The sequence below is a fragment of the Lissotriton vulgaris genome, chromosome 1_1 (genome assembly GCF_964263255.1).
Source record: "Lissotriton vulgaris chromosome 1_1, aLisVul1.2, whole genome shotgun sequence".
Lineage (NCBI taxonomy): Eukaryota > Metazoa > Chordata > Amphibia > Caudata > Salamandridae > Lissotriton > Lissotriton vulgaris.
The window spans coordinates 610,616,572-610,632,449 of NC_141685.1; the positions used below are offsets into that span (position 1 = coordinate 610,616,572).

Below are 15,878 nucleotides of genomic sequence, written 5' to 3' on the forward strand. Positions count from 1 at the left end.
TTTGTAACCACAAACTCTGCTTAAAAAAAACAAAGAACTACAATACAAATTAAAAACGCATTCTTCTAAGCCTTTGAATTCCACATTCACACATATAAATCAGTTATGTGATCTTAAGCAGTACTGATGAGGCATAAATAGCAGTGGCTGTTATATTTCCAATCAATCACCCTCCGCAAGTCAATACCTAATAAGATGTCAACACAATTTTAGTTGGTAAAGGGGGGGTGCAAGAGAGAGTGCCCTAATTAAGACCCAAGGACTGCTGTTTGACCCCTCCAAAACCATACAAGAGGAAGAAATGGCTGCCACCTATTCTACCTACGGCCTAAATGCCAGTATCCGGTCTGACTACTGCATGATGATGGTCTGAATGTTGCCCACACCAGCTCAGACATGCAATATACAGCACCTCGATGATCACAAACGTGAGGCCTGCTCAGCAGTATGATCGGATATTCTTAAATTATATTCATGCCAGGCCAATCTTCATTAAATCTTTAATGCTGTTTGAAAGTTAATATACAAAAACATACTTTTTTAACCAGTGGATTAACCAAGATGAAAGCATTGCCTCCCACATTAATGAATGGTACAATCTTCCAAAGTGCCTGAGGTATGAGGATGGGCTGAAAGACTACACTTAAGGTTGAAGGATCGATATTTTCAATTTTAGCTTCTTTTATGAAAGATTTTCCTAGTTCATGCCAAAAGTATAGCTAGTGTCTCTTTCTTCGGTATTGATGAAATGACATCTTACATAAGGTTGAATCCAAGGTGCAGCCCTTGATATTGTTCTCTGTTTTCTGGACTCCACCTCACATTTTCAGTTCAACTCTGTCCATTTCGAAGTCTGTCGGCTTCCACTTTTATACTGATTGTGGTGTGAGTCAACGATGATGAAAGAAAGTGATCTACTGACAGCACTGAATACATTTCATGGTACCCATGCACTTCACACACCGAGGTTTATTTTGTGTTCAAGGAAAGCATCGTTTTCACATAATACACCTCGACCAAAATACACTACCGTTTGGTACAGTGGGTCTCAGCCAAAAACAAACGAAAATGTGTATATATATATATATATATATATATATATATATATATATATATATATATATATATATATATATATATATATATATATATATATATATATATATATATATATATATATGCACAATACAGTTTTCAAAATATGCGTCTCTTGCAAAACAAGGTCGAATGAGGACGCCATACAGTTAATATTGCTGTAGGTTGCAGACACTCTAAACTTTAAAACTCGGGATCTTAAAATACATGTTTCATATGCTTTATTCCATACGTTTTAAAGAAAATCATGATAATCAATGTCCAAAGTCCCAAAATGAATCCGCTTGGAGGATGCCAATCTTTCTGCTTTGGTTTCTAGATAAACAAAAGAATATTCACATCGTTAATGTTGGCTTAAAAACATAACGAGCAATAACTATATCCATACCGATAATTGCGTTCACGTCATATTTCAAACTCAGTTCAGTGTATGTCATCAACATGTATAAAGTCCAATATTTGTATTTTTACCCCCAAAAAGGATATAGATATACATATGTTAAATTGATTAAACAGTTTAAAATTATATAATTTGCAACAGAATGAGCCAATGGTTCAATGTTCACTTGCTGGAATTCAACATACTTCTATCGCAGAGAGAGAAAAACAAAATGTGAAATGTACAGGGAACATAGTATTACATCAACGGAATTGGTCATATTCTCTTAAGCGTGTTTTTCATTTTTCACTTTACTTTCCAGGACTGAAGAGGCAGCGCTGACTCAAGCCTTAAAACCATGAAATGCATATGGCCAAGTTCTTTTAAGTGTACTTTCAGAGCACAAGATGTCTAAATACAGAGACAGCGAAGTAGAGGAAGGGAAAAAGAAAGGGCACAAGAGAGAGAAAACTTACAAAACCATGAAATGGGAAGCCACGAGATATCCATTTAAGGCAGCCAATGAGAAACAGGACAAGGTAAAAAAAAAGTAACAAGATCAAAAGATGTAACTGAAAGAGGAATAGAGAAAGCAGTTCATGATTAAAGAAGAGACAAAAATGTTGGATACCTCGAGAAAGCTAACCAAGTGCAAGTAGAAAGGTAATATGTAAAAATGGATCAAGTCACAAAGGAGGCAACATGCGATGCAACCCAGCATTAACTAGAAAAACAGGTTAGGTACACGGTCACAACATGAGATAAAGAGGGAAAAAGTTGGACTGAAATCAACAAGACACGAGAGTCAGATAGAATGACAGTAACTATAAAGTGGGGAGTGGTGTGACCTGCATTTGCCAATAAATCGGAAAAAACACGGGATGGACAACATCTTAACAAACAAGTACTAAGTGAATCCGATTAGACCTGGGGGTTTGTGCTACACAGGAGAAAATAAAATAGTATAAATAAATTCACTTTGATATACTGTTAAAGTTCTCTTTAAATTCATACTCATAAAATTGCCCTTTCGGCTAAGTCACCGAAGTGTTCCTACTTTGGCAACAGGTAGGGAGATCTGAGGACCAAAGCAGGCCAGTTTTGGATCTGCTTAACGTTTCCGGCAGGTGATTACGTTTCACATCGCAATATATACCACACCTTACAACATGAACCAGTATATAAGTAGGCTGTTACCTGCAGGAGCGTCAGCAGGAACAATGCGATAATGAGAAGTTATTCTTGATGGAGCTTATGTAAGCTCTTGTAACTCTTTAAGTTGTATTGTGAGGTGAGGCAGGGAGAGGAAAGTAGGTTTTGAACAAGGATCACGAGGTGAAGCAGAAGGATCAAGAAGAGCCTAGGATTTGGACAAATTGGGGGAAAACGCTGGGGTGTTTTGTGGGTGACCTGTGGGAGTGGCATAGATATGGCTGGGGTGGACCACAGAGATCAAAATAAGAGCTGTGAGAAAAGCTGTAGCTTCATTATCTTCTTCAATATTAGGAAGTCAGTAGTAAATCCAAATGTGTGGAGCAGTCTATTCCAGAATGATTAAACCTCTGTGTCAGGTAAGCTGGCTGGCAGTTCAGTCAGGAGAGTGGTGACATTAAGGGATCGGTTCAGGCTAGTACTGTGAATTTGAGGAAGGGCGCCACTTTTCTTGTGTGTAGCACTTTGTGCATGGTACAGAGGCATTTTAACTGTGTTGGGTACTTGATGGCGAGCCCATGCACCTGGTAGAAAGGATGTCATATTTGTTCCAATCTTCAGAGAAGCAGCCACTGAATTTCCTTTGTGGCTCATGGCTTCCATTAAAATATCGAGGCATCACTCAAGGTAATCCACTCAAGGAGAAAGACGCCCACAGCATCATGGTTTTCAGAAAGACTTAAGCTACCTAGACAGGCTTGTCGTTGTCAGGAGCCAACAAGGTGGAAATCTTACCTCCATGCTGAAAAAATGGCCTACAAGGCTCTGCTAGCCGAATATAAAGCAGTCATCAAGGAGGAAAAATTGCGGTTCTACACCAATTAACTTGTCTCAGACAAATCCACTGAAGGTCTTTTTAAGCTAATCAGTCTCTTTTCTGTCCCCACAGCTCCATTGCGTATAGAGAATTCCCAAGATTTTTGCAACCGAATGGCCACATTTTTCTATTCAAAAGTGGTGGGTATATATAAAGATCTGGAGGTCCACAACTTTTAATTTTTCAAATTCTTTGAATATACAGTCTCAGGCAGCATTTGACCTTTAATGGAATTGGTCTATTTTAGATAATCACTTTTTACTTTGCTGACACAATAGTGGACAGAATGTGATCTGCTTGGTATTAAATCGGTCTCCCCACTAAAACCTTGTCCCACTAATATTCTGCAATTAGGAGCCAACAGTATAGTTCCCAGTCTTATCGAAACTATTAATAAAGTCATTGAATATGGATGTTTTAGTCTAATATGGAAAAAGGCGGTAGATAAGCAGCTGCTCAAAAAGGCCAATTTGGATCGAGGAGAACCAAAAAACTACCACCCTATCTCCCTGTTCCATGGACCCACTAAAATCCTTGAGAAACGTCTGAACTCTCAGATTATGAACTATCTTGAACAAGTTCAACTCCTAGACGCCTCTCAATTTGGATTTAGGAGTAACCATGGGATTGAGAGAGCACTAGTATCAGCAGTCAATAACATCAGTTCCATGGTGGATGCTGGGGAGGCTGCGGTGCTGGTCCTTTTGGATTTATCTGCAGCTTATGATACCATCTCCCAGATTCTGCTTGTAGAGCAGCTACAGCAGCTGGGGGTCACAGACTTGGCACTCAAACTCCTGGCATCTTTTCTAAGTGACAGATCACAGATGTTAATCGTGGATCAGTTTTGCTCTGATTCCATAATGTTGCCTGGGGGTGCTTCAGGGCTCCTCTTTGAGTCCTACCCTATTCAACTTATATCTCTCCCCACTAACAAAACTTATCAGATAGTTTGGGCTCCAAGCTGTGTCTTATGCGGATGACACCCAAATTATCGTGTCCATTATCTGTAGAAGCTAAAGCCCTGACAATTCAGGTGGCTTTTAAGACTCTTGCAAGTCAACTGTCTGGCCCTAGTCTAACTCCACTCATACCTGTCCTGAAGGCAAAAAATCATCAATTTCCTCACCTACAGCAAGGAGATCATGCAAGGGAAAGATAACAGCGATGTGAACAAAATAATATCAAGACCATTGAAACAGGTGCTGGGCTTACCAAAATCTTCATCCCCCGCTCAAATACGTCTTGAGTTTGGTCTTCAAGACCATCAAGCAGTAGGGCGTGGAGCATACATCAGGCTGTGCAATAAGTTGCGTACCTCCAAAGAAGGAGGCCCTTTTGTAGGTGGAAATATCAGCTGGTCAACTTGGCAGTTCATACCAGTGCTATCTGCAAGATTCTTTAAAACTCCTTGATACAGAGGAAATCTGGACCTCTAATCCATCGCAGCAGGCACTTAAAATTCATATTAAAGGAAACATCCGGCTCTGGTCCTTTCATTCGGATAGAGCCCAACTGGTGCAACGTAAGCACGCCTGGACATTTGTATCAGGTTTTAAGCCAGGGTTTATGGCACCCAATCTGTCATGTACCTGCTCAGTGCTGTGGAAAAAAAGATTTTTGGCCCTCAAAATAGATGAATGGCCATTCCTGTATCATTTGCCAAGATGGCGCTGTGCAAATTCCAACGTAACGTGGAGGGGCTGCGGGAGTAGCACAGAAACAATTGAGCACGTGGTATGTCTATGTCCTGCAGTCCATGACAAACAAAAGATCTTGTTAAAGAGCGAATGGAATAAACTTGGCATTCGCACGTGCTGGCAAGCTATCCTTGCATCAATAAAACCGAACAATCCACAGCTTAATATCCGGTTCACCAAGTTCATCACAGGAACAGCAAGAACATGTATAAATAGTGAGAACCAGCAAGTCATCAACGGTTATTTATTAAAGGACAGATTAAGCCCTACATTGTCCTACTGATTTGCACACTCCTCCGCACCACTCAAGATTAGCAGACTACGGCGTACGGACTATCTTGCTTTCCTGTGTATCCCTGGAACTTTCAAATTATTGCAAGCAGGGATTTTATTATATAAATGGAATTGCATTACCAGGAACTTCACCACAAATATGGAATTACATTATTAGCTTTATTAATTATTGCCTTTTAATAACTAATGTCTGCCTTTTAATTACTTTAAAAAAAATGAGTCGTTCTGTCTAGACGAGTTTATACTTTTATTATGACAATAAATAGGTTTCTAGGATTTTAAATTATATTCTGATGAACTTTATCTTTTTACTCGTGATGGTACAAATGTAAATATCTTAATAACTATTCTTGATATATGTTTTTTATTATGGATGCATGTTGACCATTGTAATGATTTTTATTAATCAAACAAAGTATTTCCAGAGTCGTGTCCATCTTGAGGGACATCAATGCATCTGCCTCCAATTTAAAAAAATGTATGCGGGCAGTGGCCGCATGAATGGAGATAATCTACCTACGGACTGAATGGGGATAAGACGGAGGGCTTGATCTTTGGTGGGCAACCCTCCGGGTGGTACAATCTGTGGTGCCTGACAGGCTGGGGGACTATCCACTCCAACAGACTTTGCAAAAAATCTTGGATAACTGGTTGATAGAAACCTATTTGATTTACAGGTAAATAGGACAGTCTCTACCTGTTTTTGGGTAGTTAAATCCCTGAGGAAAGGGTTTCCCTTCTTTCCTCTTCAGGCACGAAAACAAGTGGCTTTGGCACTCGTTATGTCCAGACTAGACTACCTGTACATTAATAAAACTGTCCTTAACAAATTGCAGCTAGTCCAGAAAAAACAGACAGACTTATTCTTGACATCCCAAAATCACAGTCTGTCTCTGTAGGGATTCAGAAACTTCACTGGCTCCCTGTGAATAAGTTCAAGTTCAAGTTCAAACATAGCTTTATTCGGTTTCAAGCTGGAATCCATAAAGCACATGAAATTAAAATGCAATTTACACAAAATAATACATTTCACGTATAAACACAGTTCACATCAATTTAAAAATAGATATAATCCCGAAATACAGTTGTTTGGAGTGTTTAAAAAAAAGAAAACATCACTCAGTTCATTGTCAATCTAAATCTCATCATGGCTTTTAAAAACATTGATACAGTGTACATTGTTATCTCATCCTCTAACATTTGTAATCTTAGCAAGGCCGGTCTGCATTGTCTCATTCCCCAGCTCTTGAGTAAGGCAATTAAGTACTTTCTCCTAATAGAGGTATAACATTTACAAAATAGGATACAATGAATCATTGACTGATGAGATGTGTCGTCACAGGGGCATAAAATCAAAGACTTTGACCAGGAGTTAATTTCAGGGAAAGTCAGCAATCTAAAAAGACTACCTACTCTGAAACGGGTTAACAGCATCCTAGTATAACTACTTTGTGTGCACACACTAGGTATTGCTGTAAACCATGGCCATGCAGCATTAATTAATTTTGCATTACCGAGTTCTTCTTGCCCTCCAACTGCCACCTTTTGTTATCTAAAAACAATAGGCAGATTTCCTTCAACTTTTTCCTTGAGATTGATGGTAACGAGGATGGGTTTTCGAAGAATTTGGGATGCCCAATGTCTTTAAGAAAACGTTTTACATACAGCAGCCATTCAATTTTTAAACTCCCCTGGAGTCTCACGCAATCCTGAATGATGTCCCTGTTTAAATCGGTCTCCTGTGAAACCCAGACCTTGTGCCACAGTAATACTGGGCTCACCTTTATGAGATCAGATACATAAACTAGGCCCAGCTCTTTGTGGCAAACATACGTTGACTTGGGTGCAGCTAGCAAATAGCGCGCAAAAGAATTTTCGCATTGCTGGATCTCACTTAATTCCACTACCCCCCAAATACCTGAACCATATATCACGGTGGACACACACTTTGATCTGTAGATGTCAAGCAGAACGTTTATTGGTCGACCCTCAAGCTTTATTGCAAAATTACGAACAGCGCCAATGGCACAAGAGAAAGCGAGTTTCCTGATATTGGCTGCTGCAGCCCAGGTTCCACACCTGTCAAAGTTTATGCCTAAATACGAAAATGTCTTTGTGGTTTCAATCTTTTTGTCAGACAGGTAAATTTTACATTGACCCTTACCCTTTTTGGAGCAGCACATGCTAAAGGTTTTACTGATATTAATTTTTAAACCTCTTGCATTCATATAATCTGAGAAGGCCACAAGAGATGAACAATAGTTACTTACCTGTAATCTGTGGTTCTCCAGTATTGGTGTCTTTCATAGATTCACATGCCTGAATCATTCCCCGTCGTCGGAGTGGGAGCCCACGGTACATAAAAAAGTAGTAAAATATACCCTTAGTACATAATAAATAACCATATACCCAACCAGGAAGTAAAGTAGCCCCAGCTACAGAAAAGAAAACTTCCACAGTAGAACCTGTCCATGTCATTATGTATGGACCAAACTGCAGCCAATCAGGCCACAGCTCCCACCAGCATGCTCTCCCCAGAGACCCAGGCTCTCAGATTTTGTAGCACCGGAGTGTACCGGAGTAAGTATAGATAAACCAGCCTGAGTGAGCCTCTGAGGGGAGGTGGGTGGGTGCATGTGAATCTATGAAAGACACCAATACTGGAGAACCACAGATTACAGGTAAGTAACTATTGTTCTTCTCCAGTATTAGGGGTGTCTTTCATAGATTCACATGCCTGAATCAGAGTAGTGAGCAGTAATAGTAACGACATATACATAGCTCTTGGACGCCAAAGCACATAGCAGTAATGCAAGAAAAACACAATGCAGAGCAATAACACAATAGGCGTCAAAGGAGCAAGAGGAGGTGGGATAGAAATAGCAGAGGCTCACCTTATTGGAAAAGATTACGCAGGACTGCTCTTCCCACCGAGGCATCGGTATCGCTTGAAGAATCCAGACAGTAATGCCTCGTGAACGTGTGCCTGCTGGACCAAGTTGCAGCTCTGCAGATATGCAGGAGAGGCACACCAGCAAACAAAGCAGTCGAAGAAGCGACTGCTCTCGTAGAATGTGCTCTGGGCACGGTTTGTAAAGGTTTACCTGCCTGTTGATGGCAGAGCCCTATCGCTGAAGAGACCCATCTAGCGATAGTTTGTTTTGTCACTGCACTGCCTTGTCTTGGTTTGCCATGTGCAACAAACAGTTGATCAGTCTTTCTGATGGCAGCTGTCCTGGAAAGATAGAATTTAAGACATCGTTTGATATCCAGTGAGTGTAGAGTTCGCTCCGCTGGTGTCTGCGGATGTGGAAAAAACGTTTTAAGTATGACTGGCTCATTCAGGTGGAAATCTGATGGCACTTTGGGCATATACTTCGGGTTGGTGCGCAGTATCACCGAATCATTTGTGAATTGCAAGAAAGGTGGTTTAGATGTAAACGCCTGTATGTCACTGACCCTTCTGGCCGATGTCAAAGCCAGTAGTAAAGCAACTTTCCAGGTGATGAATTTTAGATCAACCTTATGAATTGGCTCAAAAGGATGGCGCATAAGTTGAGCTAACACAATATTCAAGTGCCAGGATGGAGGAGGCCTACGTACTGGTGGAAACATGCGGAATAGACCTTTAAAGAATTGCTGGATAATTCTTGAGGAGTATAGAGAAGTCTTGCCGTCCTGTCGGTATCTGGATATGGCAGCCAAGAACACTTTAAGCGTAGAGTGCGCCAAGCCCGATTTTGCAAGATGTAAAAAGAAGGGCAAAATTTTGTCTGGTTCAGCATGAATAGGATGTAAATCCATAGTTTTGCACCAGGCACAAAAACGCTTCCATTTAAGCTTGTAAGTTCTGTTCGTAGAAGGTGCCCTAGCATTGTTCAGGACGTCCTGGCAATCCTGAGGAATGTTCAAATGTGCGAACTCATGGTGTTGAGGAGCCAAGCTGACAATTTTAGAGAATGAGGGTCTGGATGATATATTTTGCCGTCCTGAATTGTCAGAAGATCCGGAATTTGGGGCAGCTGAATTGGTTCGCACTCTGAGAGGAGAAGAAGCTGTGTGAACCAGTATTGTCTGGGCCACCGTGGAGCAATTAGAATTATACGACACGGTTGTCTCCTCATCTTCTTGATGACCTTGGGAACTAGAGGAATCGGAGGGAAGGCGTAGGCAAAGATTTGTTCCCAGTTCATTGAGAGAGCGTCCCCGCAAGAGTCCTTGTGAGGAATCCAGCTCGCGAAATGGATGCATTTCTTGTTGTGGTAGGTCGCGAATAGATCTAGATCGGGGCGACCCCATCTTTGGAAAATGCGATCCAGTGCCGGCTGGTGCAGCTCCCACTCGTGAGTGCTGCATTTGGCTCTGCTTAGGGAATCTGCTAATACATTGGCTACTCCCGGGACATGTACCGCTGCCAGGGTGATGTTGTGTGCCAGGGCCCAATTCCAGATTTCCTGAGCTTGCTGAGACAAACGGGCTGATCTTGTGCCCCCCTGTTTGTTCAGGTAATGCATGCTCGTCGTGTTGTCTGTTCGGATTAATACGGACGAGTTTGACAGAGTCGCTTGAAACGATTTGAGAGCGAGGAAGATGGCCCTCAATTCCAATAGATTGATGTGCCATGTCTTCTGTTGAGTGCTCCATTTGCCACTGATTGCCATCCCTTGAAGGTGAGCGCCCCAACCTTCCAGCGAGGCATCCGTGGTGACGATGAAACCGGGGGCTTCTGCTAGAAAGGCGCAGCCTACTCGCAGGTTGTGTTCTTGAGTCCACCACAGAATTGCCTGTTTCATTCGAGGCGTTAAGACGATGACATCCTCGAAGGAACCGCGAATTTGTACCCATTGGTGGCCGAGTTCCTCTTGTAGTGGTCTCATCCTCAGACAACAGTTCGGGGATAGGAGGATGCACGATGACAACATCCCTAGGAAAGATTTGAATCTTCGAACTGAAACGCACTTTTTTACGAGGAGTGCCCTCGCCAGTTCCTGGATCTTTGTTTGTCTTTCGTTTGAGATGAAGACTTGAGCTCTTTCGGAATCCAGAGTCGCTCCCAGGAAAGACGTCCTCTGAGACGGTGTTAGGTTCGATTTTTTGAAGTTTATCGAGAAGCCTAATTTTTGAAACAGGCAAAGGCATGTCTGGATATGACTGCTTGCGGTGGCATAGGAATTGGCCTTGACAAGGCAGTCGTCCAGATATGGGTAAATCTGGACACCTTGCAACCGTAAGTGGGCCGCCACCGGTGCCAACATCTTTGTGAATACCCTCGGGGCTGAACGTAGCCCGAAGGGTAGGACCTTGAACTGAAAATCCCTGCCAGCCACTCTGAATCTTAGGAACTTCCTGTGCCTGGGGAAGATGGGTACGTGGAAGTAAGCATCCTGAAGGTCCAGGGTTGCCATGTGGTCGCCTTCCGTCAGAAACTGGAGGATCTCTTGGAGTGACAACATTCTGAAAGTCAATTTTTTGATAAATTTGTTGAGGGCACGTAAATCGAGGATGGGGCGCCACTCCCCCGATTTTTTGCGGATCAAGAAAAAACGAGAGTAAAAACCTTTTCCTCTCTGATGTTGTGGTACTTTCTCGATTGCCCCTTTCCGAATCATTGTATTGATTTGGACAAACAGATCCCTGAGATGTGCTGGGGGTGGTCCTTTTGGGGGCGAATTTGGAGGTGTTTTCACAAATTCTAACATGTGACCTCTTGAGATTACATCCAAGACCCATCTGTCTGTTGTAATTTTGGACCATTGAGAGTAATGCAGGGATATTCTTCCTCCAATTTGTGGCTGGTGTAGGCAAAGTGGCGGCAGGACGCTGTTCTCACTTTTTGTTGGCGTTGTCCCTACCCCGATAGGTAGTCTTACCTCGGGACTGTGTATAGGTATTCCGTCTTTGACCATAAGGTTGTTGTTTGTAAGGCTGGTACCTCTGGTTGCCTTGGTTGTTGGAATATTGGCGTTGCTGGTAATAACCTCCTCTGCTGGAGAAGTTACCTCTCCCTCTTGCACCACGAAAGGAAGATTTACGGTACTGCAGAGTACCTAAAGAACGTGCGGTTTCTGTATCCTTTTTAATGGACTGCAAGGCCTCGTCCACATGTGTGCCAAAAAGGAATTCGCCGTCATATGCCATATTCAACACCTTGGCCTGAACTTCTTGTCGAAAGGACGTAGATTTTAACCATCCCTCTCGTCTGAGCACTGCAGCTCCTGCCAGTTGTCTGAATCCTGTGGCCGCCACGTCCACTGCTGCGTCGATAATTTCAGAGGAAGCACATTCGCCTTCTTGTAAAATCTTGGTGGCCTCAGAGCGGTCCGGCTCGGGCAGCTTTTGGATGTATGGCGAGATGTCAGACCACATCTGTCTGTCATATCTACCGAGAATTGCTAACGAGTTAGCAGCTCTAACCGTGGTGGCCGCAATAGTAGATACCTTTTTACCAATGGCATCGAGGCGTCTTCCGTCTCTGTCCGTTGGGATGGAGATCTGAGTTGAGGGGTTCCTAGCCCTCTTCTGCGCTGCTTGCGCGATGACTGAGTCCGTCTTTGCCTGGCCGATGAGGCAAGCAGGTGAAGAGGCGGGCGCCCTATATTTCTTGTCGACTCGCGGCAATACCGCTGGAGAAGAATTTGGTGTGGCCATTATCTTAAGCCCCTCCTTCCAGATAAAGTCTATGATGGGGATAGACCAACTTTGCCTTTGAGATAAAGTCTTAAAATCATAAAGAAAGCATTCATCTTGCTTTGCTTCCATTGAAACCAGAAATCTCTTGGTAGCTTTGTCCATAATTCTATGGAAGTTCGCTATATCCACCGGTGGTGACTCAGCCTTTGGTTGTTCATCCGGGGATGGTGTATCTGCTTGATAGTCTTCATACTCCGACGAGTCCGATCTATTCAACTCCCCTTCTTCATGAGTGTCCTCGTCCGAATTGTCATCATCCTGTTGGTGGGGAGATAATGGTGTGGTAGGCCGGGTATTCTGTGCCTCGTCAGCCCTATTAGATCTTGCGCCTTTATTCACTTGAGGCTGTGGGGAGGTAACCTGAGAGTCGCCCGACTCCGAAGGTGGGAAGCGGCGATAATAATCGCTCAGCATATATTGCAGATTCTCATAAAGTTCTATTGGCATCTGCATCCCTGGCGCAGGCGTGTTCACCAATGTAGGTGTCTGAATACGCTGTTCCTCGTCATCTTGATCTTTGACATGTATCAGCAAGTCAGAAGGACTCTCAGCCGCTTGGAACATGTCATCGCCAGATTCTGCATCAGAATCCAATAGCCTGTCTGGCATTTGGAGTGGCGACAATGGCGTGGATTGAGATGACCTCTTTTGCAATAAAGCCGCAGTTGTGGCTGGAGATGGAAGAGGTATGGCAGCGCTCTTTGCTGACCATACTTGCAGGTCTGTACAAGACGACAACTTAGGTGTAGGTGGATTGTCTTGCAATTGTGGCAAATTCGAGCTCTGTGTCGTCGCTCTGGATGAAGGCTCTTTCGATTTCAGAGGTGGTGTAACCTTCGTCGACGAGGTGGATCTTGTCGTCGACGAGGGAGCCGTCGACGGAGCAGTCTTCATCGTCGACGGGGCCGTCGACGGGGCCGTCGACGGGGCAATTCTCACCTTCGTCGACGACGCTCTCGTCGACGCGTCCGTCGACGGGGTCTTTTTTGTCGTCGGTGGGTCCGTCGACGATATCTTCGTCGACGATGGCGTCGACGATAGCAAGGTCTTCTTCGTCGGCGGAGCAGCCGTCGACGACGACGAGGGTGTCTTCGTCGACTGTTTCAGTGTCGTCGATACCTTCCCGTCGACGAGAGGTGTGATAGCCTTCGTCGACGAAATGGGACGTATCTGAACATGAACAAAAGTTGGAGAGGAGGCTGAGGACATCACCATAGTCGATTTTGGTGAGGAGAAAGTCAACGTAGTAGTCACGGCGGAGGCAGCCTGACTGGAACTCGGCAGCGTTGATGGTGCCTTATGTCCAGGTCTCACAGGAGACACCAAAGACTCCGTTTTCTTCAAGCTTGGAAGCTTAACAGATTTCTCAGAGGATTTCTGAGCCTTAGAAGTAGAAGGCTCCCCAGTCTGGGAGGCGATTTGGTGTCTCGTCACCTTAGCCTTCGGAGTAGGCACAGCACCCTCAGCTCTCCTTTTCTTAGACCCCTTAGTAGACTCTGAGGCGAAACTTCCTACCTCAGAAACTGTGTCATCTTTGTTCTTAAGCTTCTGCAGCCACAGCAGTAGGCGACCCTCTCTGTCCCTGAGGGTTTTAGGTGAAAATTTTCGACAGATGCTACACTCCTTAACCTGATGGTCAGGATACAAACAGTAGATGCAGCGAGTGTGAGGATCTTCTTTAAACAGTCTCGCCTTTCCACACGAGTCACAGGCCCTGAAAAGGGACTTAGAAGTAGACATTGTAGTAGAAATAAACTCAATAGAAGAGAAGAAATGAGCAGAGCTCAGAGGGACTCCCTATCACACGACGTGCGGTAAAAAATCTGAGAGCCTGGGTCTCTGGGGAGAGCATGCTGGTGGGAGCTGTGGCCTGATTGGCTGCAGTTTGGTCCATACATAATGACATGGACAGGTTCTACTGTGGAAGTTTTCTTTTCTGTAGCTGGGGCTACTTTACTTCCTGGTTGGGTATATGGTTATTTATTATGTACTAAGGGTATATTTTACTACTTTTTTATGTACCGTGGGCTCCCACTCCGACGACGGGGAATGATTCAGGCATGTGAATCTATGAAAGACACCCCTAATACTGGAGAACTCTGGAGACCCACCTGGGTCCTTGCCATTATAACAGCGCGTCCGCATACACCAAGATTGGTGCTAAGTTTCCTCCAAATTGTGGGTAGTCTTGTTTCACTTGCAGCAAGTGGGATGCTATGCTATTAATGTATAGGTTAAATAAAAAAGGTGCCAGTATACCTCCCTGGCGCACTCCTTTTCCTATAGGAAATTTAGTAGTACACTCTCTTTTGCTGCCATACCTGACCTTAGCACCTGCCCCCCTATAAAGTTCTTTAATAAAGTTAAGTATGCTCCTGTCAATTCCCAGATGTAGAAGTGTGTCCCATAAAATTTCGTGACTCAGGCTGTCAAAGGCTGAACTTAAGTCTACGAAGGTTAAGAACAGCTTATCCTCTTTTGCGACCACATATTTTCCAATGATAATTGCTAGATTCAATCCTTGTTCTACCGTGCCCAGTCCTGCCTTAAAACCATATTGGAACTTTGATGAAACTCCTGTATCCTACGCCAATTGTTGTAGTGCGTTTAAAATGACCCTGCCCGCCACCTTCATAAAAGAATCTAAAAGAGAAATGGGCCTATAGCATTTGGGGTCGTTGCGGTCACCCTTCTTGTAGATGGGGATCACAATAGCTTCCTGCCATGTGGAGGGGAAACCAGTTTTGTTTATGTAATTTAATACGTTAGTCAGAAGAGGGGCCCATAGGTTGGTATTTGATTTATAAATATCGACAGGGACCCCATCTGGCCCAGGGGCCTTGCCACCAGAGCTCTCAGATATAGCCAATTCCACCTCCGGTAGTTCGAAGTTGATGTCCAGGGGGAATAGACCCACCGGCACATTTTCCCTTTCACCATGTAATTCAGTATCCAGGCTCCCGGATAGATTATCCTTTTTACATAATCCGGTAAAATAGTTTACCCAGGTGGCTTCCTCTATTGCTAATTCTATTTGATCTGATTTGCCCTCAACAAAAAAAGGGGCATTCACTGCCTTCCAGAATGTTATGTTATCCTTCTGGAGGCAGGCTTGATGAAGAGTGTCCCACGCCTCCTGCTTTATGTCCTTCTTTCTTTTTTTAATTGCAGAATAGTAGTTGGCTCTTGTATTTTTAATCTCTATAATACATTTGGGGTCTCTTTTAAGCGTGAATAAGCAAATTACTTTAACCCCTTCGCTGCAGGGCGCTTTCACCTGCTGTGCGGGGGGTAGGGGGGCCGCGCGCGGCGCCACCGTGTTTGTGACAAGCACGGCTCGTCATGCGGCACAGTGGAGCTGTGCTCATGACAAGCGGAGCTCGTCACGGCCACACCCGTTTTGGAACGTTCAGCACAGCGGGGAAATTATCCCCACTTGTGAACGTTCCAACGGCCATGACGAGCTCAGCTCGTGATGAGCACAGCTCAACCGTGCCTCATGACGAGCTAAGCTCATCATGAGCATGGAAAGTGTTAAGGAACCTTGCTTGGTTCACAATGCCCTTCATAACAGTAGCACTAAACAACTCAGGATTCCTTTTCAATGCTACATCTTCTCCAGACAGCTTCCATCTCTTAATTATTCCTGGGTATAGGAGATCAAGATGGGGAGGCAGAGCTTTTTCAGTGG

At 43.8% G+C, this 15,878-nt stretch overlaps 1 protein-coding gene across 1 annotated transcript in view; it reads right to left on the minus strand.

Moving 5' to 3' along the window:
• Positions 1–1,181: 1,181 nt before the first annotated feature.
• Positions 1,182–15,878, minus strand: part of PIGK (phosphatidylinositol glycan anchor biosynthesis class K) — a 477,281-nt gene continuing 462,584 nt past the window's right edge. The window contains exon 11 of the mRNA XM_086954133.1: positions 1,182–1,410. Coding sequence (XP_086810259.1) covers positions 1,294–1,410 — 117 coding nt within the window. The 3' untranslated portion in view covers positions 1,182–1,293. The remainder of the gene's footprint in view (positions 1,411–15,878) is intronic.